Source organism: Neomonachus schauinslandi, chromosome 12 (assembly GCF_002201575.2).
Source record: "Neomonachus schauinslandi chromosome 12, ASM220157v2, whole genome shotgun sequence".
Classification (NCBI taxonomy): domain Eukaryota; kingdom Metazoa; phylum Chordata; class Mammalia; order Carnivora; family Phocidae; genus Neomonachus; species Neomonachus schauinslandi.
The window spans coordinates 11,204,924-11,231,342 of NC_058414.1; the positions used below are offsets into that span (position 1 = coordinate 11,204,924).

At 44.0% G+C, this 26,419-nt stretch overlaps 1 protein-coding gene across 1 annotated transcript in view; it reads left to right on the forward strand.

Moving 5' to 3' along the window:
- The first annotated feature begins 1,820 nt into the window (after nucleotides 1–1,820).
- Nucleotides 1,821–26,419, forward strand: part of GLI3 (GLI family zinc finger 3) — a 258,993-nt gene continuing 234,394 nt past the window's right edge. Inside the window, exon 1 of the mRNA XM_021703657.1 lies at nucleotides 1,821–1,941. Coding sequence (XP_021559332.1) covers nucleotides 1,821–1,941 — 121 coding nt within the window. The remainder of the gene's footprint in view (nucleotides 1,942–26,419) is intronic.

Sequence of the window (26,419 nt, forward strand, 5' to 3'; positions counted from 1 at the left end):
TTAAACTCTTCTTGTGGCATACTTTAAAGATGATATTAACATCAGTTTTGGGGGGAGCATACAGGTTCCCGATCTGTATTCATGGAAGAGCTTGGAGGGCCCGTGATCCCTTGGAAATCAAATGTACACTCTTTGGTGTGTGTTGAAGGGTGTTTTTCTGGGGAGAGGATCCATAACTTTTAACATCTTAAAGAGGACTGTACCCACCTTCCCCCAAGGTTAAGTCCCAGATCCCAAGGTGTGATTCCATCATGTGACAGATGAGAGATCTCAAACGCGGGGTAACTCCAGGGGGCGCCATTCAGGTAGCAGCCTCTAAAGAGGCTCTGGCCTCTGGACCAGCGCCTGGCGTCAGCCCAGTGAAAGGAGGATCAGCAGCTCCTTTACTGTGGTACTTTGTTAGCGCTCTTTGACAGATGTTTCAGAATTTGGAGTGGATCTCACAATTGATATGCAAATTTAACTCAGTGCTGCTTTTTTTCTTTTTTTATTCTAGAAAAGCTGTTCTTAAGTAACTTGTGTGTTTTACAATGAATGACAGTGGATAATCAAGGCAAACAAATGGGGGTTAGCAGAAGAGATATAGGAGTATTTGGAGGGTTTATTGCTTTGTGCCCGGCAGCCTCTGGATGTTAAGCTTTTCTAGTTACTTGAATTCCAGACCAAGGGGAGAATTTCTCATACAATAAAGAAAGACTTTTCAATTCCCTTGCAAATTTGAGTTAAGGATGACTAAAAAGATTTCATCTGGTATTTTAACCCTTTTATAGTCGGTTAAGCAGTTGCTTGTTTTATTTCAGTAATCGTTGTTTGGATTGAACATGGTGGCGTCTGCTAATGCCCACCATGAGTGTTGCAATCTAGACAGCTTGAGGAAAACATGCTGGAGAGGACACTTTTCATCTTGCAGTCTTTGCAGGTGCAACTTATGACTGCAAAAACAAACAAACAAAACCAAAAAACAACAAAAACAAGAACCAAAGAGAGGAGTCAGGGCACTTGCCTGTAGCTGGGTGTTCATATTTCTTAAGCGGTCCCAGTCTTTGCTCTCAGCAATCTTTTGACTTTTCCTGTGGGATCCAGAGCATGTTGTTCTGTTGCCTTTGTTGGTTTTAATAATGTAGCACAAATGAATTGAAACGTTCTCATGTCTTAAGAAAGCCTAAAGAGTACGGTTTACCTCGGTGAATTAGGATGAAGGGGCATTTTGCAATTCAGATATATCAGGTCAGCAGACATCACGAGCTTCTTGGCCCACATCATGCTCTGCTTCCAAAAGTGGAGCTGGGCTTGGGCTTGAGAAATGGCCATGCTCTTTGAAACACCTAATTAATACTTAAAAACCTTCCCCTTTTGGAAAGTTATCGCAATGCCCCTCCCTATAAATTTGGCCTCCTGAAGAGACACTTGTAGATGTGGCTTACAAAAGTAATGCGACCCTTGGGTTTCACACCATAAACACAGCTGAAAATTGAGATCTTCAGACCACTTTATAACAAATGCCCAGTAGGAATTTGGGAAAAGTCTCACATTATGGATACTTCCCTGCCTTCTCCTTTTGCATGTGTCAGACAGAACTTGACTGGCTTGTTATTACAACTTGGAGGTATTTTTGCAAGAAAACTTGTGGGCAAGGGTCTTCCAGATTTCAAACTCCTTAAATAAAGCTCTTAGACCCCTCCTCAGGCCACAGGTGAAGTGGGCTTTTAAGTGAGAATTTTTTTTTTTTTTTTTGGCCCACTCTTCCTGGAAGTTGATGGCGCTATTGTTTTGTTTTAGGCATTCCTGGTAGCAGAGAGCTGAAGTAATGAGAAGGCATCATGGAGGCCCAGTCCCACAGCTCCACAACCACTGAGAAGAAGAAAGTGGAGAATTCCATAGTGAAATGCTCCTCGCGAGATGTCAGTGAGAAAGCCGTGGCCTCCAGCACCACTTCCAATGGTGAGCAGCTGTGGGCATTACCAGCATCCGAGCCTAGAGTCATTTCTGTGTTCTCTGCCTTCCTTGTCCATTGAACATTTGCACCTGGACCAGGGTTTGTTCCTTTAGAGGCTAAAGAAAGCAAAAGGGGGGTGCGGGATGGGCAGGTTTTAGTGAGCTCTATTTTGGCACCAAAACTACATGTTTTCTTCCAAATTTTCTAATTTGAGATGTAAATGTGATAGGTTATTTATTATAGGAAGTTCCTGTTGTGGCATTTTGGAAATCATCTTGATTAGTCTGGCAGGAGTTCAAAATACTTTGCATTTCACATGGAAAGTCTACACTAGTTGGAATAATTAGTTATTAGTTATTACAAAAGACACAAAAGTTGCCTTGTCAAGATTTGGTGAGAGGATCCCTGCCTCCCCCACCAACTCTGTGCAGTTCATTCGAAAGGATTTTAAAAGTTGTTAATGGTTGGACCTCAAGGTAACACTGGTATCTGAGACGCAGGTTTGGCTGTTGGCTTATAAAAATGGACTGAATTGTGTTCACAGATAACACCTAGCTGCTGTTTCTGGGTGCTATATATATATATATATTTTAATATTTTAAGCACAGTGTTGAGAGGCATTTCAGTTCAAACAGGGAGCATTGCAAACAAATTCCAGAGCCCCCCTCTGGAAAAAACCAGACTGAACAGGTTAATGGTGACCGCTTCCTTTTCCCTCTTTTCTACTGTCCTAGGCCAGTAGGTGCCTTTGCTTTTTGTAGATTTCATAGCCTCCCCAGCCTCCTCCCACCACCCTCCACTTTTCCATGTGCCCTTGAGAAGAATGAGCTGGTCTTTTCTCCAACCTTTAGGGCACTGCACATCTGGGCACCCTGATTTGCATGAGCCAACCTGCTCCCTCCCTCCCTATGGGCTTTTATTTATTCCAAGAAAGACTTTACTAGGTTGACTTATAATTTTTTTTTTTTTTTTACATACAACTGGAGAGTCAGAATCTACTTTGGAAGGTAACTGCACCTTCCTTTCCTGACTGTGGCCTTGTCCAAGCTGACACCGAGGAGCCTGGCCCCTGTTCCCCGTGCCCATCCCTGTCCGAGGCTCCCCTTCCTGGATGTCACCAGTGTGCGTTGCTGGCTTGGCTGGGCCACGGGAGGGGCTGGTGTTAAATCTGCTGCTAATGAGTCCAGTTTTGAATTGATCCTCAGGGACATATATTTATGTCTGAGTTAAAATAATGAATTTACATACATGTGGAAATTTGTCCCTATTTCTCCCTTTATTTGTGGTATTTAAAGTCCGGACTGGATCTTATTTTAATGGAGCTGGATAGTTGTGTTATTCTTCCAGTGTGGTTAAAGAAGCCCTGTTTTCACCTTTTAAAACATCACGTGACCCTTGTTTCTTTTTTTCCCTGGAATTCATAAAAATTAGGCAAATTTCTTATTCCAGAAATAGAATCAGTACATGCAGGGTAGGTTGTTTGATAATTTTTATTTTATTTTATTTTTTAAAAATATTTATTTATTTGAGAGAGCGAGAATGAGAGAGAGAGAGTACATGAGTGGGGGAGGGTCAGAGGGAGAAGCAGGCTCCTCGCTGAGCAGGGAGCCCGATGCGGGACTCGATCCCGGGACTCCGGGATCATGACCTGAGCCAAAGGCAGTCACCCAACCAACTGAGCCACCCAGGCGCCCTGTTTGATAATTTTTAATAGTGATGTAGGAATGAGCACTTTCTGGGTATTACGCTTCGCGAAACATGAGCTTTTGGTTATCTACAGCTTGTGTGTGCATGAGCGGGTATGAGGGTGTGCAGAAGTGTGTGGGTATGTGCGAGCATGAGTGTATAGGAGTGTGCATGTGGGTGTGAGCACAGGTGAGAACGAGTGTCCATTGGCTGCCCTTGTGGACCCTCTGGAAGGCACTGTCCTTGTGGAATTTCAGCAGCCTCGCCCAGAGGTCGGTCTGTCCCGCAGAGGTGGGTCTGTCCCGTTGAAGGTGCTGCCACTCCTGCTCCTCCCACACGTGCTTTGGGAGGGTTTTGGTGCCGCTGAGTTTGTCTCGAGCCACACTGACCACGATCCTCTCATGAACCTGGTTAGGGGGACTCAGAACAGAACCAACCTAACCAGCCCTGTGGGAGCCAAGCAGTCCCTCGAGAACATTAGCCAGAGAAGGAGCAGTTATGATTCACGAAGTTGGTCCTGTCGTCTGAAGTAATCATGGATCCTGAACCAAACTCTCCTAGCTTTTGGCCCCATTGGCCTGTGTCCTTGAAACACACGTGGCCTCCTGAGCGTAAAACCTGTCCTGTTTGGGGCAAATGCTCATGAGGTTTGCAGGGCAAGTGCCTGAAAGAGAGCTGTCCTGCTAACCCGGCCAGCTCTATGTTCCCAGTGTTCCTGTTTCTCCTAAGGGCTTTATTAAATGTTTATTTTGGGATAATATAAAGACCCCACCAAGTAAAAGAGAAATGGAAGTGGTGGTTTTATGCATGGGTTGCAGTTCTCCTGGAAGATTCCAGGAAAACCGGAAAGCAAATTTAAAGACAAGAACAAAAACCTTTTGCTTCATGATTGCTCCACGTGAGCAATGCTAATAATTGTACCAGGGTCCTTCACAGGTTTTCCTAACTAGTTCAGAGCCTCTTTGTAGTCCCAGGATCCTGCTCCAGGGGCTGGAATGACCCAGCCTCTTTTTTGTTCTGCAGACTCCTACCTGGTCTCCTGCTTCCCTCCACACTTGGCTGGGGTCATCCAGCTCAGTGGGGGCGTGGGGGAGGTTGGCAGGGTTCGGTCCAGGTTTGGTTTGGGTTTTCCTGCACGTGGGGCTGCTGGTGTGCTGGGTATTGCTGGCAGGTGGCTGCCATGGCCTCGATCATCAGTTCTTTTGTCCGCCCTGTCTCCTGTTCTCTCTTTTCTCTTTCCAAACATTTCAGTGGTGCCTGGATACCTGCACTGAAGCCGTTCACACAATGCACATTAAGATCATGTCCATCCTATCGTAGCTAGTACTAATTGCTGCTATGTCCAGGGGTGTTCTTGGGCTTTCTTTATGAAGCTCTGAAATTCAGGGATTTGTCCATGAATGGCTAAAGATGAGTTTAGCCTCAAGAACCAAATGGATGTAATACATGCATTCCACCGCCCCCGTCCACAATCTCATGATTAAAATCCAACAAAACAAGCAAACAAAAAAATTTTGTTATTGGTGCTGTGTTAGGTTGACTTAATATACTTTTTCAGCCATTGTGTGCTACGATTTGTTCCCGATTGTGAACCTTCTAGCCAAACCACACACATTCCACTGCATGTCCTTACACATCTGTTTTCTTAGTTTTCTCAGCTGAGTATCTAGTCCTAGAATAACATTCATACAGAGTTTTGTTTAAACACACACATTCGCACAACCCAAATGTATGGTTCAAAAACTGAACAGCCTTCTAAATAAGCATTTGACTCTTAACACTGAAATTTAAAATGACACACACAAGCGAAAAGCTGTTCTGAGTCTTGTATGGGGGAAAAAGACAAGCCACGTTTGATTTTTTGTAACATTGAAGAGCCTCTATCAACCTAGAAAGCATTTAGTATTCTTACCCAGAAACCACAATGTGTGTGTTTCATGTGTTTGATTTTAAGCTTTAATGTTATTTAGTAAACGTAAATGACAGAAGAAAAGACTTTTAGTTCTCTGAGTTTTTGTTAAGTGCAATTGTGAATGAAGGATTATTTTTGGCATCTAATATATTTCACATATACAGTGAGTGCCCACATATTAGGTGCCATTGTTTACTTAAAAACCACCAAATGTGTTAATATGCTAGCACTGCAAGTAAAATTCCTTAATAATCTGTTTGTTGCTGGTATGGATTCATTGCTTTCAAAGCTGCACGTTCTGTTTTGTAAATAGTAAATGGTTTTTTAATCCAGATATTCTGGCGTTTTAAACACTATCCTTATCCTGTAACGTTTTCTTCCATGATTTGCAATAACTGACTTTTCAGTTTGAAGTGTTTTATGTCATTTTTGGCCTATGATTTTCTTTGAAAAGGGTAATCTGATCTTTCTTATTAACTTACTATTCTGCTTTAAAAACAAGAAAGGCCCTAATAATGAACGTATGTAGGCCGTGGTCTTGGAGATCTTTTATTGGCTCTGATGGTTATTGGGAACATACCTTAAGTGATAGAAAGCAGAAATTATTATCCTAATGGTGATGCAATGTGAAACCAGAGTTGATAGGTTAGTAATGGAGAGGAAGTTCCGTGTTCACTCTGTTTCTTCCAAGAGGAAGGACTTGGTTCTCCTCTGCTTAAAAAAGACTCTTAAAGGTTTGTAAGGGGAGAGTGTTATGGTCTGCAAATACGTAAGGAGATACTTTTTTTTTTTTTTACTTTGACCTTTGGTTATTTCCTGGCCCTGGGATTTTCTTTTGAACTGTCCAGTAACACCTATCAGTGTATCGTGATAGCAATTGGTCTCCTGGCTGGGAGTAAGGTGGCTCAGAATTTTGTTGGGAATTTGGAATTCATTGGCTCTTCTCCACCATGAGCTCTCGTCTCGCTGAATTTTTTTTTTTTTTTAATGGTAAGCGAGGATGTACTTAATTCTGCTCAGAAATGGGTGAGTAGTTTGTACCCTGTAGACTGTGAGTTTTAGTTTTCTTGTGCCTTTAGATGTTCAACACCCCCTTTTTTTTTTCTTGGCCACATTTTGTTTCCTGGCACATGACAGATGGATGGGAAGGGCTGTCAGATAAAATGGATTCCAAATTATAGGATGTTGGTTAGGAGAACCAACCTTTGGTTGGTTAGGTTTGGGGATGTGAAGGCTTGGACTGAGTTCTGCACCAGGTCTGGACTGGCTGTGTGAGTGCGGGCAAATTAACTTCTCAAAGTCTCAGTTTCCTCATCTTTTTAGCAAGAAGGTAATGAGACCCACTTCACAGGATCTTTAGGGGATTAAGTGAGGCAGTGTCTGTAGCCTTCTGTCGGAAGAGCTTAGCAGATGTCAGCCATTGTTCTTGGTCAGAGCATGTGGATGAGTTAAATGTTATGAATCCAAAACAAAAGGATTGTGTTTTCTTGAAAATACACATAGGTTTTGAAATGAAGGGAAAAATGTTTGGAAAAAGTAATTTTGAATCTGCTGGACTCTTGAAAAATAGTTCAAGATGTTTCACAAATCCTGAATGTGACCAAGTTGCACATCTTAAGGAAGGATGGATAGCAAAGTTTCTGTGCCATTCTTCTGAATGGTTTCTTAAGCCAGAAAATCAGGAAGATAATTTTGAGAAAATTTATTTTGAATTTTTTTAAGCTTGAAAACTAACATTGATTATATGGCTTAGCATAAGAAACAGCATGTGCATGTCCCTTTTCTTGATTCTTTTTTCTGGGGTAAAGTGTTTCCCATTTAGGAGATGGTTTGTGTTGTATCAGAGTTAGATTTTATGTTTCACCTTTTTAAACCAATTAACTAATGATTGTTAATCTGGTTCTCATAAGAGCCCTGGCTCCCTTGCTCTCCACACTCACGTGTCCCTGAACCCGGCAACCTCTGATTCTTATTTAGGCTGAGTAGATCACCTTTCCTGCAGTCACCCAGGCTTGAAACCGCACCATCACCTTTGACCCCTCCGTCTCTCGTGCTTCCCACATCCTACTAGTTTTGAAGTCCTGGTAGATTTTCCTCTGTAATTATTCACCCCTGTGTCCCTTCAGGCCACCCTACTGCGCTGTGCTATTTAAAACCTACTACCTCATGCCTAGACAGTTAAAATAACCTTCTATCCAATCACCTTGCCTTTGGTCTCTGCTCTTCTCATTTATGGGACTTGTTCTTGCCAAATTAATTTTTTTATGGTTCTGCTCATGCCATGCCCCTCCTCTAGAACCCTGAATGATTCCCAGCTACATAGAGAATACTGTTCAAAAACCCTTTGATTAACATTTAGGTATCTTCCAAAATTTGACCGCAGCCTGACTTTCCAGTCTGATCTGCTGCTACCATACTTTTCCATCTGTAACCCATATTTTAGCTAAATTGAAGGGCTCTTTGTTTTCGTTGATGTTGTTCTTCCATAGAATGAGTGTAAATTCTTCTCAAATGTGACGATGTCCTCCATCTCTCTCTCTCTCCATACAGTCTTGTGTCCTTTTGGGAACTACCTGGTAGCACTTGGTTTTTTGGGTATTTTATTTATGATGATTATTTGCATGAATAGATTAGATTATATTTTAGAGAAGTTTTAGGTTTACAGAAAAATGGAGCAGAAAGTATAGAGAGTTCCCGTCCACCCCCTAACCCCCTTGATCCCCCTGTTATTTACATCTTACATTAGTATGGTACATTTGTTAAAATTGGTGGACCAATATTGGCACACTGTTATTAACTAAAGTCCATAGTTTTCGTTAGAGTCCACTCCTTGTGCTGTAGATCCTGTGGGCTTAGACAAATGTATAAGGACATGTAGCCACCATGACAGTATCCTACAGAATAGTTTCACTGCCTGAAAAATCCTCTGTGCTCCACTTATTCATCTCTCTCCCCTCTCCATAACACTTAATGTTTACCTTCTAGTTAAAATTTTTTTGAAATTTAAATTTTAGTTAACATACAGTGCTATTTTGGTTTCAGGAGTAGAATTCAGTGATTCATCACTTACATACAACACCCAGTGCTTATCATAAGTGCCCGCCTGAGTAACCATCACCCATCTAGCCCATCCCCCAGCCACCTCCCTCCATCAGCCCTCAGTTTGTTCTCTGTCATTCAGAGTCTCTTATGGCTTTTTTCTCTCTTTCTCTCTCTCCTTCTTTTTTACCCCCCCTTCCCATATGTTCATCTGTTTTCTTTCTTAAATTCCACGTATGAGTGAGATCATATGGTATTTGTCTTTCTCTGACTGACTGATTTCGCTTAGCATAATACACTTTAGCTCTATTCATGTCGTTGCAAATGGCAAGATTTCTTCCTTTTTGATGGCCGAGTAATATTCCATTATGTATATATACCACATCTTCTTTATCCATTGATCGGTCGATAGACATTTGGGCTTTCTCCAGTTTGACTAGTGTTGATAATGCTGCTATATACATCAGGGTGCATGTATCCCTTCAAATCTATATGTTTGTATCCTTTGGGTAAATACCTAGTAGTGCAATTGCTGAGTCATACGGTAGCTCTATTTTTAACTTCTTGAGGACCCTCCGCACTATTCTCCAGACTGGCTGCACCAGCTTGCATTCCCACCAACAGTGCAAGAAGGCTCCCTTTTCTCCACATCCTCGCCAACATTTATTGTTTCCTGTGTTCTTGATTTTAGCCATTCTGACAGGTGTGAGGTGGTGTCTCATCGTGGTTTTGATTTATATTTCCTTAGTTAAAATTTTTTGAAAGTAGCACCTGGTTTGTACCCCCCATGCTCCACCCCCCTTCAGTGTCTTGTGCTGGGAGGTCCCCAGCGGACATTCAGTGGGCCTGCACAGTATGATGCACAAGCCTGCCAGGATTTACGGCCGCTCCATGGGGACAGGGGACATGTGGAGCCCAGCGGTAGTGTTAATGCCAGGGCTTGAATCCCAGCTCTGTTGCTTCATTGCTGTGTGATCTTAGGCTAAATACTTAACATCTCTGAGGCTGGCACCATGAGTAACCCACCATGTCAGCTATTATTTGTACTAGGCTCTTTTGAGTGTAAGTCGACAGGATTTCATTCACGGGCACTTTTCATCTCGTTCTTTCAGCACAACATCATTTGGAAATAATCTAGGAGTGGGTAAACTTTAATCTGATCAAGAGAATTAGAGGGTATTGGTTTGCAGAAAACTCTTAAAATGTGGTCCTCAGGACGTAGTTTAACAGGCAGGTAAGCGGATGACAGGAGCTGCGATCAGCAAACTGCCTCGAATCACTGGTCCCGAAATTGGCACACGTTTGGATTTAACTAATCAAATGCTTTCAGGGTCTACTTCTCATTCATAAATATTCATTCAAATTATGGGATGAAATCAGTAAATCTGTGCTAATGGGCTTCCCTGAGGGTAAGCCTCCTTTTTCCTGTGTAAATAACTATTGGATTTCTCCTCTAAAAGGACAGTTCTTGGGCACTCAGATAAATGAGGAATGAATATCAAACCCATCTTGCCAGAGCTTTCCAAACTTGGGAATAAAAAGCCACCACATGATGTGTATTGCTTGTGGAAAGTTTCTGGGCTGCTTTGATTGCTTGTGATCAAGTGATGTGGTTATTTCACATTTCCAGAAATAAACTGGTCAGAATCAGAAACAGTAACCGTAACAGTAACAGCAACAGCTCAGGGCCAAAATGGCGCTTGTGGGTGGGCATGCTCCCTCTGGGGAGGTGGCTCAGTGGCCTCTGCCTCCTTTGGCCCAGGTGGGGGCAGGGCCTACGTGTCCAGGCAGCTCACAAGGTGGGATGCTAGAGGGTTGCCGCACTGAGTGCTTGGGTCCACCAGGCTCCCAGGCAGAGAAGGAGGTGGGGAGATGGTGAAAGCAAAAATTTCTGTGTTATCTTGTTTACGTGGAAATCTTTCCACATATCTCTGTGGTCATTCACATTTATTTAAGAAAACCGGGGCACCTGGGTGGCTCGGTCAGTTGAGTGTCTGCCTTGGGCTCAGGTCGTGATCCCAGGGTCCTGGGATCGAGCCCCACATCGGGCTCCCTGCTCAGCAGGGAACCTGCTTCTCCCTCTCCTTCTGCTTCTCCCCCTGCTTGTGTGCTCTCTCTGTCAAATAAATAAAATCTTAAAAAAATAAAAATAAAAAACCTTACATGGTGCATAATTCACCCTTTTCGTTGTGCATTTCTGTGAGTTTTGACAAATTGATAAAAGTCACGTACCCACCACCACAGTCAGGACACAGGTCCAGCATTACCCCCCACCGAAAATTTGACAAATACTTCTTTTTTAAACTTGGCTTAGCAATACATGCCATAAGAGTCACCAGTAATAACAGGAAACATTAGAACTACAGTTGCTGCTTAACGTTACGTGTATTTCATGTTTTTAAAAAGTCCATGTTTTTTTTTTTTTTTTAGGCCCTGTTTGCATAGTTTTTCCCTTTCTTTTTAAATATTTCGTGGGGCGCCTGGGTGGCTCAGTCGTTAAGCGTCTGCCTTCGGCTCAGGTCATGATCCCAGGGTCCTGGGATCGAGCCCCGCATCGGGCTCCCTGCTCCGCGGGAAGCCTGCTTCTCCCTCTCCCACTGCCCCTGCTTGTGTTCCTGCTCTCGCTGTGTCTCTCTCTGTCAAATAAATAAAAAAAAAAAAAAAAAAAAATTTCATGTTGAATTGTTAGTGGAAGTAAAATGTTCTTGAAAATTGCCCAGAAATATATGACCTAGTGTCTCTGTTAGTCTGTCTTTTCTGAGTGTCCAGTCAATGTATTGTTTCCTTTTAGGCCAATTTAAAATATCCTTTTACTTAAAACTACAAGGCACTCCTATTAAAGAGGGCTTTTTCTGCTGTTGTTTTGCCTCTATGAATTAATTGCACAAGAATGCTAGAATCAGAACATGTAATGCAGCTCCAACCTAGAGAAGAAATAGCAAAGCCTTTGTTAAATCTGTTTTCTTTCTTTCTCTTTTATTTTCTTTCCTTTGTTTTTTTTTTTGTTGTTATTTTTTGTTTGTTTGTTTGTTTTTGGTAACTTCCTTCTTTTTCCCCTCTGCTTTTATAGATGGGACTTCATCTCAGGTAGGGGAAATTTTTATTCTAAAAGTTCTTCCTACTCTGACTTTTACTTTTTTTTTTTTTTCCTTTTTCTCTCCTTTTTTTTTTTTTTTACCCCTTTCTTTGACTCTTTCCTCTTCTCGGGCTCTCTCTCTCTCTCTCTCTCTCTCTTTTTTCCCCTTTAGTTGTAGAAAGTTGAGTTCCATCCCAATTATTAAATCTTAGGAGACCATTCCCACATGGTTCCGTAAATGGTAGCTTCATCCCGCGTCCTTTCATCTCTTCCCCTGCTCTCTGGCTTGACAGTTGAAAAGGTCTGGCTGCGCCACACAATGGTTTGATTGGTTTCTCTGGGGGAGACTTTTCCCTGGCTCATCATTCGCCAGGCAGGTGGACCAGAAAGTCTCTTGATTCTTTTGTTGCCTCTCAAAGTCCGAGGTCTTTGACTGAATAAATCCGCCGTCATGGGATAATTTGCTAAAAGGAGCCTGGAAGATGTGAGAGAAAAGCCTCCCGACTTGGGTGCTGCATTAATGAAGTAACGGAGCCTTGGAGTTTGCAATGGAAAAATCACCAGGAATGCAGTGGGTGGAGACGGGCTTCTTTTATTTCCCATAATAAACTTTTCGTTCTATCATTTAAAGCATGCCTGCCCCTCTGCTTGCCCGCTGGCCCACTGTGCCTGCATTTGCACCCCTGTTTAAGGGGACAGCCCTGTCCGGCTGGAAGCCGTTTGGGCGCTCTCTCTAGTTAGTCATTAGATTATTACCAGTGGGTGGAAAGCATTCCATATGACAGGACTAAGGTTGAGTTAACACAGGATGAAAAGTAATTTACAGATAGGCTGTCCCCAGCCATCTTTGTAGCCCCTGATAAGGTTTCATTTCAGAATGGATAGGCGACATTTCCCCTCACGGACTCATTCCGCGACACCTGTGATAACAGCTTCTGGATCCTAATTGAAATTGGTTTCAAAATGGATTTTCACTTTTCTCTGTCTGTGGAAAATATTGAATGGACTCAGAGCTGCCACAGAGAACCCTGGACCTTGGAAAATGGAGCGGGAAGCCAGGATCATCTTTCATAACAGTGTCGATGATATGACAGTTTTGTTATCTGTCTTATTAATGAAATCATTGATCACCTGATGAGGGACATAATACACTACGTTCCACCATGTTCATGAAGCTCAATTAGATTCGTATTACAAATAAGGAGGGGGAGGAAAAAAACAAACAATGGAACTGAAGTAGTAAAGATCACTTAAAACTTTTCATTCCCAAAGGGACCATTTCAGATCAGGACATTCCCAGTGACTGCAATCCAAGTCATTTTGAAATTATCGGAGCCAACGAGACATTCCATGACCACCTTTTTGGCCAGTGTGGAGTAACCCATGTTTTTAGTAAAGATTCATTAAGTGAAATTCAAAAGGCGGCGGGGGAGTGGGGGTCGTGCGGGGGTGGGGGGGAGTTCTGAATGAAATGCTTTGGAATGAGCAGAATGAGAAAAACAAAATCCGCAGAACCTCTTCCCTCCCCATGGTGAAGGGATTTGGGGCTTGTCCGGGGTAGGTCCAGTGGATAAGGAAGACCAGACTGAAAGAAAAGTAGCTTATTGTCTGACGCTCCTCTTTTAAAGCGCTTTGGGAATCCTAGTAAGATGGGAATTCGATTTGGATTTAATGAGGTGGCTCTATTGTTTGGGGTCGGGCTGCCCTGGAATGTGCTCTCTGTTCCTCCCCAAGGAGGGGACGAGAGGCTGATGACTGCTCATGTTTCACGGTGAACTGTACTCCTAGGTGTTTCTCCTTTCTCCTTGCCAGCAAGGATCAATCTGGTCCCATCTGAGCTTGAAAGAGGAGCTGTGATCAAAGGCTGTAATGATGTCACTGATCTCTGGTGATTGATTAGGAACAGAAGTTCTGGGGAATTCTGCCTTATAATTCCTTATATTTCCTTATCATTTCAAATTCATTAGTGTCTCATTCTGGGAGCTAGCTGCTAACCTGCAAAATTACAAAAACGAATGATAGAAAAAACAACATATTTTTCCTCTGGATCTGTCTATGTCTATTTTTAAGTTTATTGGAACCATGGCTACATTTTGTAAGCAACCTTCCCCTTTAAGTGTACTGCGGGGAAATAGAATTCCTTCTATGAGTCGGGATACGTATTTTGGAATTCTGCTTGTAGATTGGGACAATATCATGTGGGAGTGAAAGCATTTACATGGTTTCCAAAGCAGTCTAATCATATAGAAGGTAGTTACACATTAGGCAGGCAATCATTAAATCTATTTGAATGTTTTATTACCTTGGAAATTTAGGATTTTAGGATATTAAAAATCCTTTCAGTTATTTTTATGGAACTAGTTAACATTTTCCTCCTGCTAGGTCAAAATAAAAGTCAATGCATTCCGTGCCCCAAGAAGTGAGAAACTGGGACAACTGGGGAAGATTCAACTTGGAAGGAAATAAAAAAAAAAAAAACCAAAAAAAACAAGAGTGAGCGAGAGATCTCTTTCTGGAACCGCTCTCGACTCTACTGTAACTATTGGCTTAGGTCCACATAGAGTAGGGATTGATTGCGAAAGCATTGGAAAGAATTCTGTTTTGGAAGGCTCGGCAGCCCAAGAAAGAAAAGTTGAATGGAAAATGGAGAATGTACAATATTATTAAAGTCACTGTTACCTCGTGTGGTCTGCTGTGGGTTGTGAAGAACTATTGCTTCATGCTTGTTTACAGCTAATTCCCTTCATGGAAAACTTCATTTTGAGAACCGCTCTGAGTAGGACTGATAAATGCGTTCATAGTCTAGGGTGAGCGTCTAAGGAGGAGAGATCATGCAAATGAGCCTTTGGGAGAAGGTAGTGAGGTAATTATGAATCCTAAGCTATAAGGGATGTCAGAGACTCCCCTTTCACAGAATATGTGTGTCCTCCTGACAGTGATAAGAAAAATAATCCTGGACCCTTGCCTATAACCAAAAGAGAACTTCTAGAAAGAACAGAACAATGGCATGGTTAAAATAATGGAACTTCCAGCAATGTAAACATTTTCTGGTAAAATATGCACCTAATATTCATTTGACGATTTCTTCCAAGCATTTAAAAGCTAGAAAACACACAGTGGCCCATTTCACATTAAGTTTAAATCAAATCTGTCTTGAAAAACTAATGTTTCTAGGCTTGTTTTCAAATCCTGGCAAGTTGCAGAGCAGTAGAAAAGTTCCTTTCCTATAAATGTTGACAGCAGTTCCGGTGGAGGCTAACAATGTTTTATAAATAGAGTTTACTTAGCAAAAACCATATGTATGCCTAGTGAAATAACCTCACATTTATTTATGTTTTGATTTATAGAAAACATGTGCCCCTTGACAAAGCCTTTGGGCTCTTTTCCGCAATTAAAAGGAATCACGTTTGAAAAAAAATAGCTACCACCTTAATGGGAAACTTTTTCACATAAATTCAAAGCACCTTCTTTGATCAGTTGCACACAAATTGAGACTATTTCCATCCATCAGTTTAACCCCCAAAACTGCGTGAATTGAAGGAAAAAAGATGCTTACACACACACACACACACACCCACACACCCACCCACCCCAGCGTACATATTGGTTGAATATTGGGGAATCCAAGGGTGTAAAAGGCTGGGTAACAGGACAGTGGCAGTATGCCCTTGCAGCAGGAAAATTTCTATTGTTGCTTCTTCCTGCTGGTGACTAGTGTTGGTATAGAATGAGGTCATAGTCCTCTGGTTTGCTTTGTTGTTTTTTAGACTGCAGAGGGGGAACATGGTCCTAGATGTACCTGTTGCTAGGTCTTCATCTGGCTATCAGAAAAGTATCTATACCTTGATTCTCTTTCCACCAACAATAGATGAGAAAGAGAGGGAGAAGCAAGTGCTTTGTAAATTCCTTATCTAGTTCCTTTTTCTTTTTGAAAATTATATGAGCTGGGGCCAGGCTATAAAATACTGCTTAATTACCATGCTAGACTAGATCAATGACTTTTGTACTGTTGATGCCGGATGGTGGGGGGATTGGAGGCAGAGAGAAGGTCAGTGTTTAAAGATAGAAATTTGATCATACATGGGTATACTAATGAAACAAGTATAAATCTGACATATAACTGCTGGTTTAATTTTGTACCTTGTTTTAATTTGGGAAGATTTCATTTTTAAGTACAAACGAGGGACTATATGTGCTTAGAAAAAGAGAGTTAAGTTTTTATCGAAAATCTTTCTCATGAAGGTAGTGTCAGTTTTCTAAGCCCTAGGAAATCCTAGTTCCTGCCTCCATGCAGTCGGGAACAAATTCTATAGAGCGTAGTGGGAATATTTCAAGAGCAACATGGCCTCAAACAGAAATGAACCATCTTTTTCAGCATGGGGGCTTAAATGTCAGTCCAGGACCCCTTGAGGTTCATGGATAGGCTCCAGAAAATGGATCGACCCTTCAAAATTATTTTAGGCAGTACTTTATGGGCATGTGTCTGTGCCCTCTTTGTTTGGGTTCTTAAAAACATTCATGACATAGTATTTGCCAGAAGCACTTGTCTATAGGATGATTTTGCAGCTCTAACTTTCTTTAGGAAAATATTCATTGAATGATGATAATGGCTCTTTGAAGGAATGATTATCTATGAGATGAGAACCCTACAGTGATTAGGGACCAGGAAACTGTATCTTTCTCATATAACATGTGCAGTGATAACCAGAGTTGTGACTCAGCTTAGTTGATAGGAGTTTCACATTAAGAATGCCGAAGATTCTGTGCGCACATCACTTTATCTCTTTAAATGAACTTGGGTATGTGATTTAAAGAGGTTTCCCCCCTCAAAAACTCTGTCTCTAGGATCTCCACCTTAGGTTTCCCAGGAATTTAGAAGAAGGAGCTTGAAAGGAATGAGTTAATATAATTTAAGTTTAGAAAGGGAGATCCAGGGGCGCCTGGGTGGCTTAGTTTGTTTAGTGTCCGACTCTTGATTTTGGCTCAGGTCATGATCTCAGGGTTGTGGGATCGAGTCCTACAGTGGGCTCCATGCTCAGTGCGGAGTCTGATTATCCCTCTCCCTCTGCTCCCCCCCACCCCCTCTTGCACACGCTCTCTTTCTCTCTCTCAAATAAATAAATAAAATCTTAAAAAAAAAAAAAAAGGAAATCTACAATTCTTTCAAATTAATCTGTACAGGTCATATGCATGTGTCCGTCTTGGGTTAAAAGCTACTGATGAGTTTGTTTAGGCCACAGTGTGCTGTCCCATTGGTAAGTCGAGACCTACCCAGGTGTTTTGAAGGGCAGTCTATAGATACCAGTTTCAGGTGCAAATCCAAGGTTTTTACCCGATTTTGACTGAATTGCTGATAATTGCAGGTAATTGTCACAAAAGCAGTAGATCCTCTGAAATCTGAGATGCGTGCTTTAGACCTGGTTTCATTAATTACCGACCCGACTTCTGCCACTCATCTTCCTGGGAGGACACGGTCATAGTCTGTGTTTGGACTCCTCTGCTGGAGGAGCATTTCGCCTTTTGTGTGGCTAACTCTTCGCAGACCGTGGCCTTCTTTTAAACCTCCCGAACATCCTCATAGAGTGCTCTGCATGGTTTTCTGTTCGGCATCTGGTTTGACACAGTTCTATTTCAGCATGGCTTCACTGAGGGTGTTTGCAAATTTCTTTGATGCTAATTTACTTGCTTTACACTCTTCAGAGTGGAAAAAAGAAACAAAGCCAGGAGCACAATAAACTTGGATTACCAGGTTCCTAAATACCGAACCTCTCAAATAACCCATATTTGTCATTATTTTTTGAGAGCGGCATTTGTAGGCTGAAGCTGGGGAGCACTGTTACTGTCGCCCTTCAGATAGAGCCAAGGGCAGGGGGCTCAGCCAAAGGCTGGAGGACGTGTGTGATGTAAGATGGTACCACACCACGTAAGGAAGATGATGTGGTCCATGATACAGAGATTAGTCAAATAATGCCTTTTGGAAAGTGTTTCCATGAAAATGGAAACTAAAGAGTATGAGCAATGAGGGGCACCTCTGCTTAAGCAACATCTGGCAGCTTGCCCCTTAGAGCCTGAGACCTTAGTACTGCTTACCTGGTTTTCTGCTCTCCTCTCAAACTTCTGGTTCATTCATTTTTATTAAAGGAACACATGCTCATTGGGAAATCCAGAAAGGCACCCAGAAACATGGGCATTGTTAATGCTTGGGCTTATTTTCAGTCTTTGTCTTTCTATTCACAGTCTCTGTCGTGTTCAGGTAGCCCTACGTTGGGGATGCTCTCCATGTCGCATACCACTCTCCTGCAGCTTGACGTAGCTGGTGATGCGATGCATTCCACCAATCCCCTCTTGCTGGCAGTTGACATTTTCCTTTTCTTTTTCTAATTGTAAATGAGGATATGATGAAAATGCTAAAAAATTCGGTGTGGTTTGACCGCAACTCACCACATTCGTTTCAAGAATTGGAGCAACTTAGATTTCCGTCAAGCTGTTTCTGTGAGTGCTCATTCTCAGAGACCCTTGGCAACATAATAGGGTAGGTGAAAACGTCCCCTCGTTTCTTAAAAGTTTCTAACAGAAGGATAAGACGCAGATAGAAAAGTGCACATGGCATGTGGGAGCAGCTTGAATTTTCCCGAAGTGGCTGCATCGTCCAGACAGCAAGCAGGTCCAGAGAAAAGACTAGCAGCCCCCGGAAAGGTGCCTGCCAGGTTGCTCCTGCTGTTCCAAGTTGCTCTGTTTATCCATTCTGCGGCTGATGGGCATTTGGATGGTTTCCAGGGTTCAGCTGTTTGGGACATTGGCTGTGGGGTACTTGATGTTTGGTAGACCTGGGTACACGTTTCTTTTGGGTACACAGCTGGGAGTGAAATGACTGCTCTGGAGAGGGTGTGTATATTTAGCTATAGGACGCTCTGCCTCCTGGTTTTCCCATGTGGTTTTACGGATTTGCTCCTCGTTCTTGCCAGCACTAGGTTATATCCCGTATTTCTCATTTTAGCTCTTCTGGTTGGCCGCGTAGTGGTATTCAGGTGTGGCTTTACCTTGTCCCTGATGTCTGAGGGAGTTAAGCATCTTTTAAGATATTTATTGTTCATTTGGATATCCTCTTTGGTGGTGAAGTGTCAAAATCTTTTTTTTTTTTTAATTTTAATTCTTTGGGGATAAATAATTATTTTCCAGTTGTCCTATCACTAATTTGAAATGATACTTGGTATCTGACGCTGCCTTACTATATTTTATAGCCTTTTTCTGTTTTATTCTATTGACCTGCCTATTCTTTAGCCAAGTGCTACCTTCTTTCAGACGTTACAACGTATGATACATTTTATCTGAGAGTGCCCATTACCTTTTATTATTGTTCCTTTTCAAATGCTTCTTGGCTCTTCTTTAGTTTTTTCTTCTAGGGAACTTTAGGGACACCTTTTGGAATTGTGTTCTTCATGAACTCATATATATATATATATATATATATATATATATATATATATATATATAAAATCATGGATCGATGATATCAGCAATAGTGGTTAATTCTGGGGAGAATGGAAGGGAGGGAACAAGGTGGGGAGGGTTCAGATGTATCTCTATCACCTCATTTCTTTAAAGAGAAAAGGTTTTGGGCGCCTGGGTGGCTCAGTTGGTTAAGCGACTGCCTTCGGCTCAGGTCATGATCCTGGAGTCCCTGGATCGAGTCCCGCATCGGGCTCCCTGCTCGGCAGGGAGCCTGCTTCTCCCTCTGACCCTCCCCCCTCTCATGTGCTCTCTCTCTCTCTCATTCTCTCTGTCTCAAATAAATAAATAAAATCTTTAAAAAAAATAAAGAGCAAAGGTTTTGAGCAATATGGCAAAGTATTATTAATGTGTAGACCTGGATGGTGGGTATCTTGATGTTGCTTATGTTTTTCTCTGAAATATGTCATGATTAAAAGATACCGTTTCCAAGTTTCGTTTGGAACTATATACAGCTAGTTTGTCCAGGCTTTATTGGAATTTTGTTGTCATAGGAAACAGCCTTGATCGTTTCTCTGCTGTGTCCACACAAGGTGACTCCATCAGAGCACACATACATGCACACTCACTTGGCGTCCACATTTGGCATTCATCTTCAGAAGCATTTTTAAAAAATCTGTCACTTATAGGAAAATACTTAGGAAATAACAGTTGGCAAGACTTAACAGGTGTTTGCTTTACTTTCACCTTATATACTTTAACTTGTTCTGGAAGCAGTTTACTTTTAGCTTTGTCTCATCTGTCTTGAATTGAAAGTTGCAGGTACCTCGATAAGTGCTTGAGTTAATGCAAATACCTCTGTATGCTCTCAGGAAAAATACTGTGCTCCAGCTTCCCTGCATCTGGCTGCATTTTTGTCCAGTTCCAGCAGCTACCCTCTGTATTCCTGGATAGTGGTATCTGTTCCGTGGTGGCTTTTTCTACTGAGATCGATCAATGCCAGGGTCAAGGATTAGGAGTGGGTGGGGGCTCTTTGTTACTGTTTATTTGTTTGCTGTAGTTGTTGGGAGGACTTTGACAGCAATGGAAAAGGCCAAAGGAATCTTGGCATTCTGACTCTTGACCTGAAGTAAGCCTAAGCTGGGGATAACCTTAGCTCCCTAATGAGTGGGTGTGCTGGATTGAAGATGATGCTGATCATGGCCAAATCACAGAGCAAGGTAGGTGAAGCATACGGTCTCGGATCTGTGTGGCATGTGTTGTCGTGACGCATGTGTACGAAGCAGAACTCATAAAAAGAAGACAGTCACAGACATCTTGAAAGATGCCAAGTAGCAGAATATACATCCCTTTGAAGATGGGAAGTGTTGCCACCAAAGGTGTACTTCCAGTAATTTCTTAAGCCTCAACTTTATACACTTGAAAGCATGCCCACGACCTGCTGCCTAAAGCTTTTGGAAATAACTGAGAGACATGACTCTTGCTTATTCTCCAAATTTCAGATCATTCAGTGTTTTGTTGGCCTTTTGTCTGGAGAGATACGCATTCACCAGAGCTATGCCAATAAGCACAGAAAATTTGCCAGCCCACAGAGAAATTCGAACTTCCTTTTTTTTCCCCTGCAGGAGTGTCTCGGGGAAATCGTGGATACAATAGCACTTTTCATGTCTAGACCCTGCCCAAGGGATTTCTGTCTAGTAAGAACCTTTTCTTTTTTCTTAAGCATACCCAAATGGAACAAAGCTCAGGAAGGGAGGTTGGGGATAGGATGCAGGGAAAGAAAATATAGGAAACCCTGGACCATCATATTTTCCCAACTCCTTCGCACCCAAGTCCACGTAGTTGTAAGTGTAAGGTTCTTTGTTAACTGCTGTGCTGCTCATGGTGAGCAGATACTCCTGAGGCCTTGTTAAGCGCCAAACCACCATATCTGGTTCTGAAGATTAATAAAGTATGGGGCCGGGTCTCAGGACCCTTACAAGTGGATGAGTAAAAGACCACCGTACAGTATACTTACTAGATGTATGTAAATGATGCCTACGGAGTATCAAGGCAAGTCTCACAGAAGAGGCGATTCTTGAAGTAGTTAAGGCGGGGGCTGGCAGGAGTTGGGGGGTGTGTGGCTGGAGAATAAGATAAAAAAGAAAGGTATTCTTGGCAGAGGGAGCAGCCTAAGCAGACTTGGAAGGGAGGATGTTCTTGCTGATTTGGGGAAATGACATGCGGCAGGGCAGGCCATGTAGTGGACAGGCTTGAGTTATAGTTATGGGCGTGCCACTGGAGAGGTATCCAGAGGCCACATGGTGGAGGCCTGTGAAGGCACAGCTGATGAGTTTGGGCTTTATCCTCAACGTGAATGGGAAGAGGGGAGTGAGAGCATCTCCTCTGCTGATGGCCCTGGTGGGGAGAGTGGAGGCGTGGAGGGCCACAGGTGCCTCTGGCGGGCCATGCACCTGCTTCGGAAGTGGAGGGCAGAGGGAGGTCATGTCAGAGGAAGGCCAGAGAGGCAGTGGAGAGAGAAGTGAGCGGGGCCTGAAGAGCTGTTGGATATGTGCAGGAAATCAGGAGAGGGGAGGAGGGGCCTGGTGGGAGGGAGCTTTCCATGTTAAGCCCTGTGACTTCCAGTGTATATGTGAACCGGACTGAAGGGGCTCAGGAGCAAGGCACGCTGAGGATAAGGATTCAGGATTCGTCTCAGAAGTATGTGTGGGCAGTAACGGCATCGGGCACGAGTGAAAGGGAAGGAAGACACACCGCAGTGGGTGAGCCCCAGGAGGGGCATCTGACGGGTAAGAGGGGATTGGGCTCGAGGACCAGAACCACAGACCCTGGGACACACAGGTGGCATCTAGGCTGGTGCAGGGCAGGGAGCCGGAGAGCTGAGATGGCAGCAAGGTGGGTCTGCAGGGGGAGGCCCAGCGGGCGGGTGTGGGAAGGGGCGCTGTTCAGTAAGGGTCAGGCTTTAAGGAGGTGGAGGGCACTCCAGCAGGAGTTGGAGGATGGGCGGTTTGAGGCGGGTTGAGGGTGCAGGGCAGTGAGGGAACAGAGAGCAGGGGGCCAGGGTCCTTTGTAGGCCCCATGGGCCCATGCTGCTGGCTGGTCTGCATGGCAGGACCTTGGGATCCAGAGCTTCACCTGCAGGTGAAGCTGTAAATAAAAACTGGAGGAAAAGGAGGGAATGAAGAGATTCAGTGCCCGCTTGCCTCTGTTTCCTCCATGAACTTGTAAAGGATGATAGGAGAATAGCAGGAGTGGGTGTAAGAATGGCAGATTTTGGTGAGGAATGGAGAACATGTGAGTAGGACCACCCAGTAGCATCAGGGCCCGGCTGAGGGCAGACATGCTGGGTTTTGAACAACGTCAGTAGCCCCCCGTCCATGGACTGCAGCTGCTGCTAGAGCAGAGCAGAGCGAGCGGGCGAGTGAGTGAGTGAGTGAACGGCTAACCTAGGCTTAGGGATTGGCAGCCAGCGGTCTGGAGGGCAGAGAAGTGGTCAGATGCATGTCTCCTGTCTTCTCTTATCCCCTCAACCTGGTAACACACACACACACACACACACACACACGTGCAAGGAGGGTTCACACACTGGGTCGTTTATTTGTCCCTAGGTGGTTATGAAAGCCCCATCGTAGGGAGGAGGGCCATGGACGTGCCTTCGTTGGTAGGTATGCTGACCAGTGATGCGGACTGGGTATTGACTTACAATGAATAAAATCAATACTGACCACTCCTCTGGCATATGGTTGCTTTTAGTAGAATTGTTGTCTTACATGGTTTTAGGAGGGAGAGCTGGACAGGCAGTGGAATGCACTGTTTTTTTTGTGTGTGTGTGTGTGTGTGTGTGTGAGAGAGAGAGAGAGAGAGAGAGAGAGAGAGAGAGATCCTATGAATTTCAGGTGAGGTCAGATTTTGGGGATTAACACTGACCAAAGATGGGCCAATGCCCTTATCTTTGGAATTTTATTGTAATTTTATTTACTGTAAGTATTAAATATTAAATTTTTTAAAAAACTGGTTCCTTTGTGTGTGTGTGTGTGTGCCCACTTTGACCTTTTAAATTCTTTTATATGGAAAGCGTATTAAAATACCTTTTTTGTTTTCTGTTCATGTATTACCTAGTATTTCTTAAAAGGAATGGTTAGGATTTGAATTTACCTCTGTCTAGAAAGACGTTGGAGAAATACCAAGAGCTGAGTTTAACACACACATACGCACGCACACACCCTCTCCTCTTCCTCCCCATTCCTAGTTGGTATTCCTTAAAGGCCACAGCTGGGCAGGAGGGCATGGCCATGGGTCACTGACTAAGGCCAGGTAGAGGAAGAGTAGGGGTCTGGCTTCATGCTGTCTTGGCAACTGGAGAAGGAAATCGGAGTCCCTGGGGGCCATCAGGTAGCCAGATGTGTGGAAGCAATGAAGGAAGCAGCAGGTGAGTCGGGCAGGAGATGCCCAAGGACTGGACCAGGAAAACAAAATAGTGATTTTCCCTGGCAGCCAGCCGCCCCATCTGAAGAAAGCAAATTATTTTCCTGGGAGAATGCACCATTCTCTATGTGGAGAAGTTCTACACATAGGGTGCCTGGGGGGGGGGAGGAAGCCCAAGGGGTCCAGACTGCAGGGTCTGCCTGCCTGAAGCCCCGTGGAAAGCCCAAGAATGTCGAGAGACCCCTAGCACCCCAGGCATCCTCAGCAACGTGTGACGACTTGCCCTGGGCAGCCCGCAGGACCAAGTAGGCAATTTCATGGTTTCTAGTTCTCTTCTTTCTTTCTTATATTAATGATGACGGAGTGACAGCTTTGAGGATTTTGATGTGGGGACAGATACACATGTGAAGTCCTAGAAATTGCTTCCTGAAAAATAGCTTATGAGGTGCGTGAGGGCGAGCATTAAGGCATCTGTGTTTTCTTGGACCAAATTAGGTTCAGTGTTTTTGGATTCAGAAAGCATGACCATCTTATTAAACCAAGTAAAAAGCTTCTTGTGGACAGCTTGGATGTGTGAGAAAGGAGGGCAGGAGCTAAAGAAAGAACCTCTGGGGTTGATGAGCTCCCAACATCTGCCTTATGATCCCTGGCTGCTATGGCCCAGTATTTAGGTCAGGCCTGTCAAAGACATTCACCGTGCTTTTGCGGAGATGTCCCCCTGCTCCTGCAAATCACAGCTTGCCAGAACCGAATGGAGTCCTCTGTGCTAATAAACACCCGTGTTACAGATAAGGAAACTGAGGCTTGGAGGTTGGGTTTTCCCAGGGTCCCCTAGCTGGTCAGAAGCAGGACTGCCCCGGGCTCCTGCTCTCCTGGCTCTTGGCCCCCTGACGCTCAGAGCGGGGTGGGGGTAGTGAGCCACAGAAATGTGGTGGTACATTTTGGTGTCTTGATTCAAAAAAAACAAGAAGGAGCAGCTGCTGTACAATGTGAGAAATGATCATTTCTGTTGGGTGAAGTTTAGTTGCCAACCACTACGAAATCCCCATCTAATATGTATACGTATAAAAGCTGTATAAGTGCCACTGAGCATGTGTCTTTCTGTTTCTGTATCAGTACACAGCATGCGTGTTTTTCCTCTCTGAAATCTGTGTACTTTTTTTGCCATTGGAAAACTGAAACATGATTCCATCTCCGCACAGCAAACTGAGAAAGGACTACTTTGAAATACAAATGACAGTATCTGGAAACCCTTTAAGAGGCACTTAAAAACACTCAGGGGGCACCTGCGCGGCTCAGTCTGTTAAGCAGCCCGCTTGCGGTTTCAGCTCAGGTCATGATCTCAGGGTCATGAGATTGAGCCCCACGTAGGGATCCCCGTTCAGCAGGGAGCCTGCTTCAGGATTTTCTCCCTCTGCCCCTCCCCCTCATTCTCTCTCTCTCAAAATAAAATAAAATAAGACACTCAGTATAAGGGTTGTCTTGTGCCACTGCCAGTGGCCAAGCATTGCCAAGCTTTGGGTCTTACGATGGGGAGCTTCACCTGTCTCGTAGCTCTGGCAATAAGAGTCCTACCCCATGGATTGATCTGTCAACCTTCTAGCAAGTGCTGGACACTTACTCTTTGTTCATTGATATTGGGTAATTCTAAAATGCTCATCATCTCGTTGTCTCTCAAATCCTAGAGCACATAGACCTGGGATTCTTCCATCTCCTAGGGGTGCTCTGTGCGTTTTCATCTCTGTATTCAGACAGGTTCATCTTGAACCAACCCAGATATGAATGGCTTATTTTTTTTTTCTGGAAAGTCTTGGCTGAAGGAGATTCTTCTATCTCCTGATTGTCCCACAGTACCCAGGAAGTCACAAGGGAGTAAGAATAAAACTTGGAACCTGAATGGCCAGACTAGCCTGTCCAGTATGAGAAGCATCATTTCAGACCCAAGAAAGACGTTCTTGCCAGCCTTATTGTAAATTTACAGAATTTGTTGGTCTGCGAGCATCACCCTTTATATGTACACCACCCGCCTTTTAAGGGAGAAAAGTTATTTAAAAAACAACAACAGTGCAACTAATAATTTTTAATCGGCCAGCAATTTTCAGAAACCAATTTTGCAGGTGAAAAGGTAGGGTTAGTGGAATGCTGACTTACAAATCTTGGGGGGGAACAAAGCTTTTTGGGACCCATTTGATGTAGAGAGAGGTAGAGGGGGTCTCCCCATCCCTTCTGTCCCCTCCATTCCAAGTTGGTGGCCCTCTTGGAGGAAGCAGGAGGATGCTGAACAAAGCTGGGCCTAGCGTTGGCATGGATAGGCACTGCGTGGACTGTGTCCCCATGTCGTACCGGCCTCCCTGACTGGGAACCGCCTATGCGCCCCTGGCACCCCCTCCACACGTCCGCGTCCCTCCCCCAGGTAAGCTGAGGACTCAGTGCCAAGGTGAGCACCACTTACAAGATGCTTCAAACATGAGGCTGGGCCGCTGGAGAGCAGCTTCTAATGTCTTAGATCCATTCCAGTTACTGTTGCCAGCACTGAAAGACGGGCTCATCCCTCCCTTTTTGGTTTTTACCGGAGGGATGTTTTCTTCATGGTTCAGGGCACCAGTACACAGACCGCCCCTCTTCTTCCCCCACCTGCCAAGGGGAAGGAATCTTCATAGATCCATCACCTCCTGGAGGTGGGAAGTCTCGGAGCTCCTGGAGTCCGCCCCTTCTCTGACGCGCAGACCGCTTGGTAAGAGCCCGGAGGGTGCTGCCGCGGCCACTGTGCGGAGGGACAGCGCCCTTTGCCAGCGTGCCCATCCCGCTTTCAGACCGGGCTCAGTGTTCGGACAGTCTTCCTTGTGAGGGGCAAAGATCCCACCAACCCTGCCTGCCCGGTGCCCCTCCCCCCCCC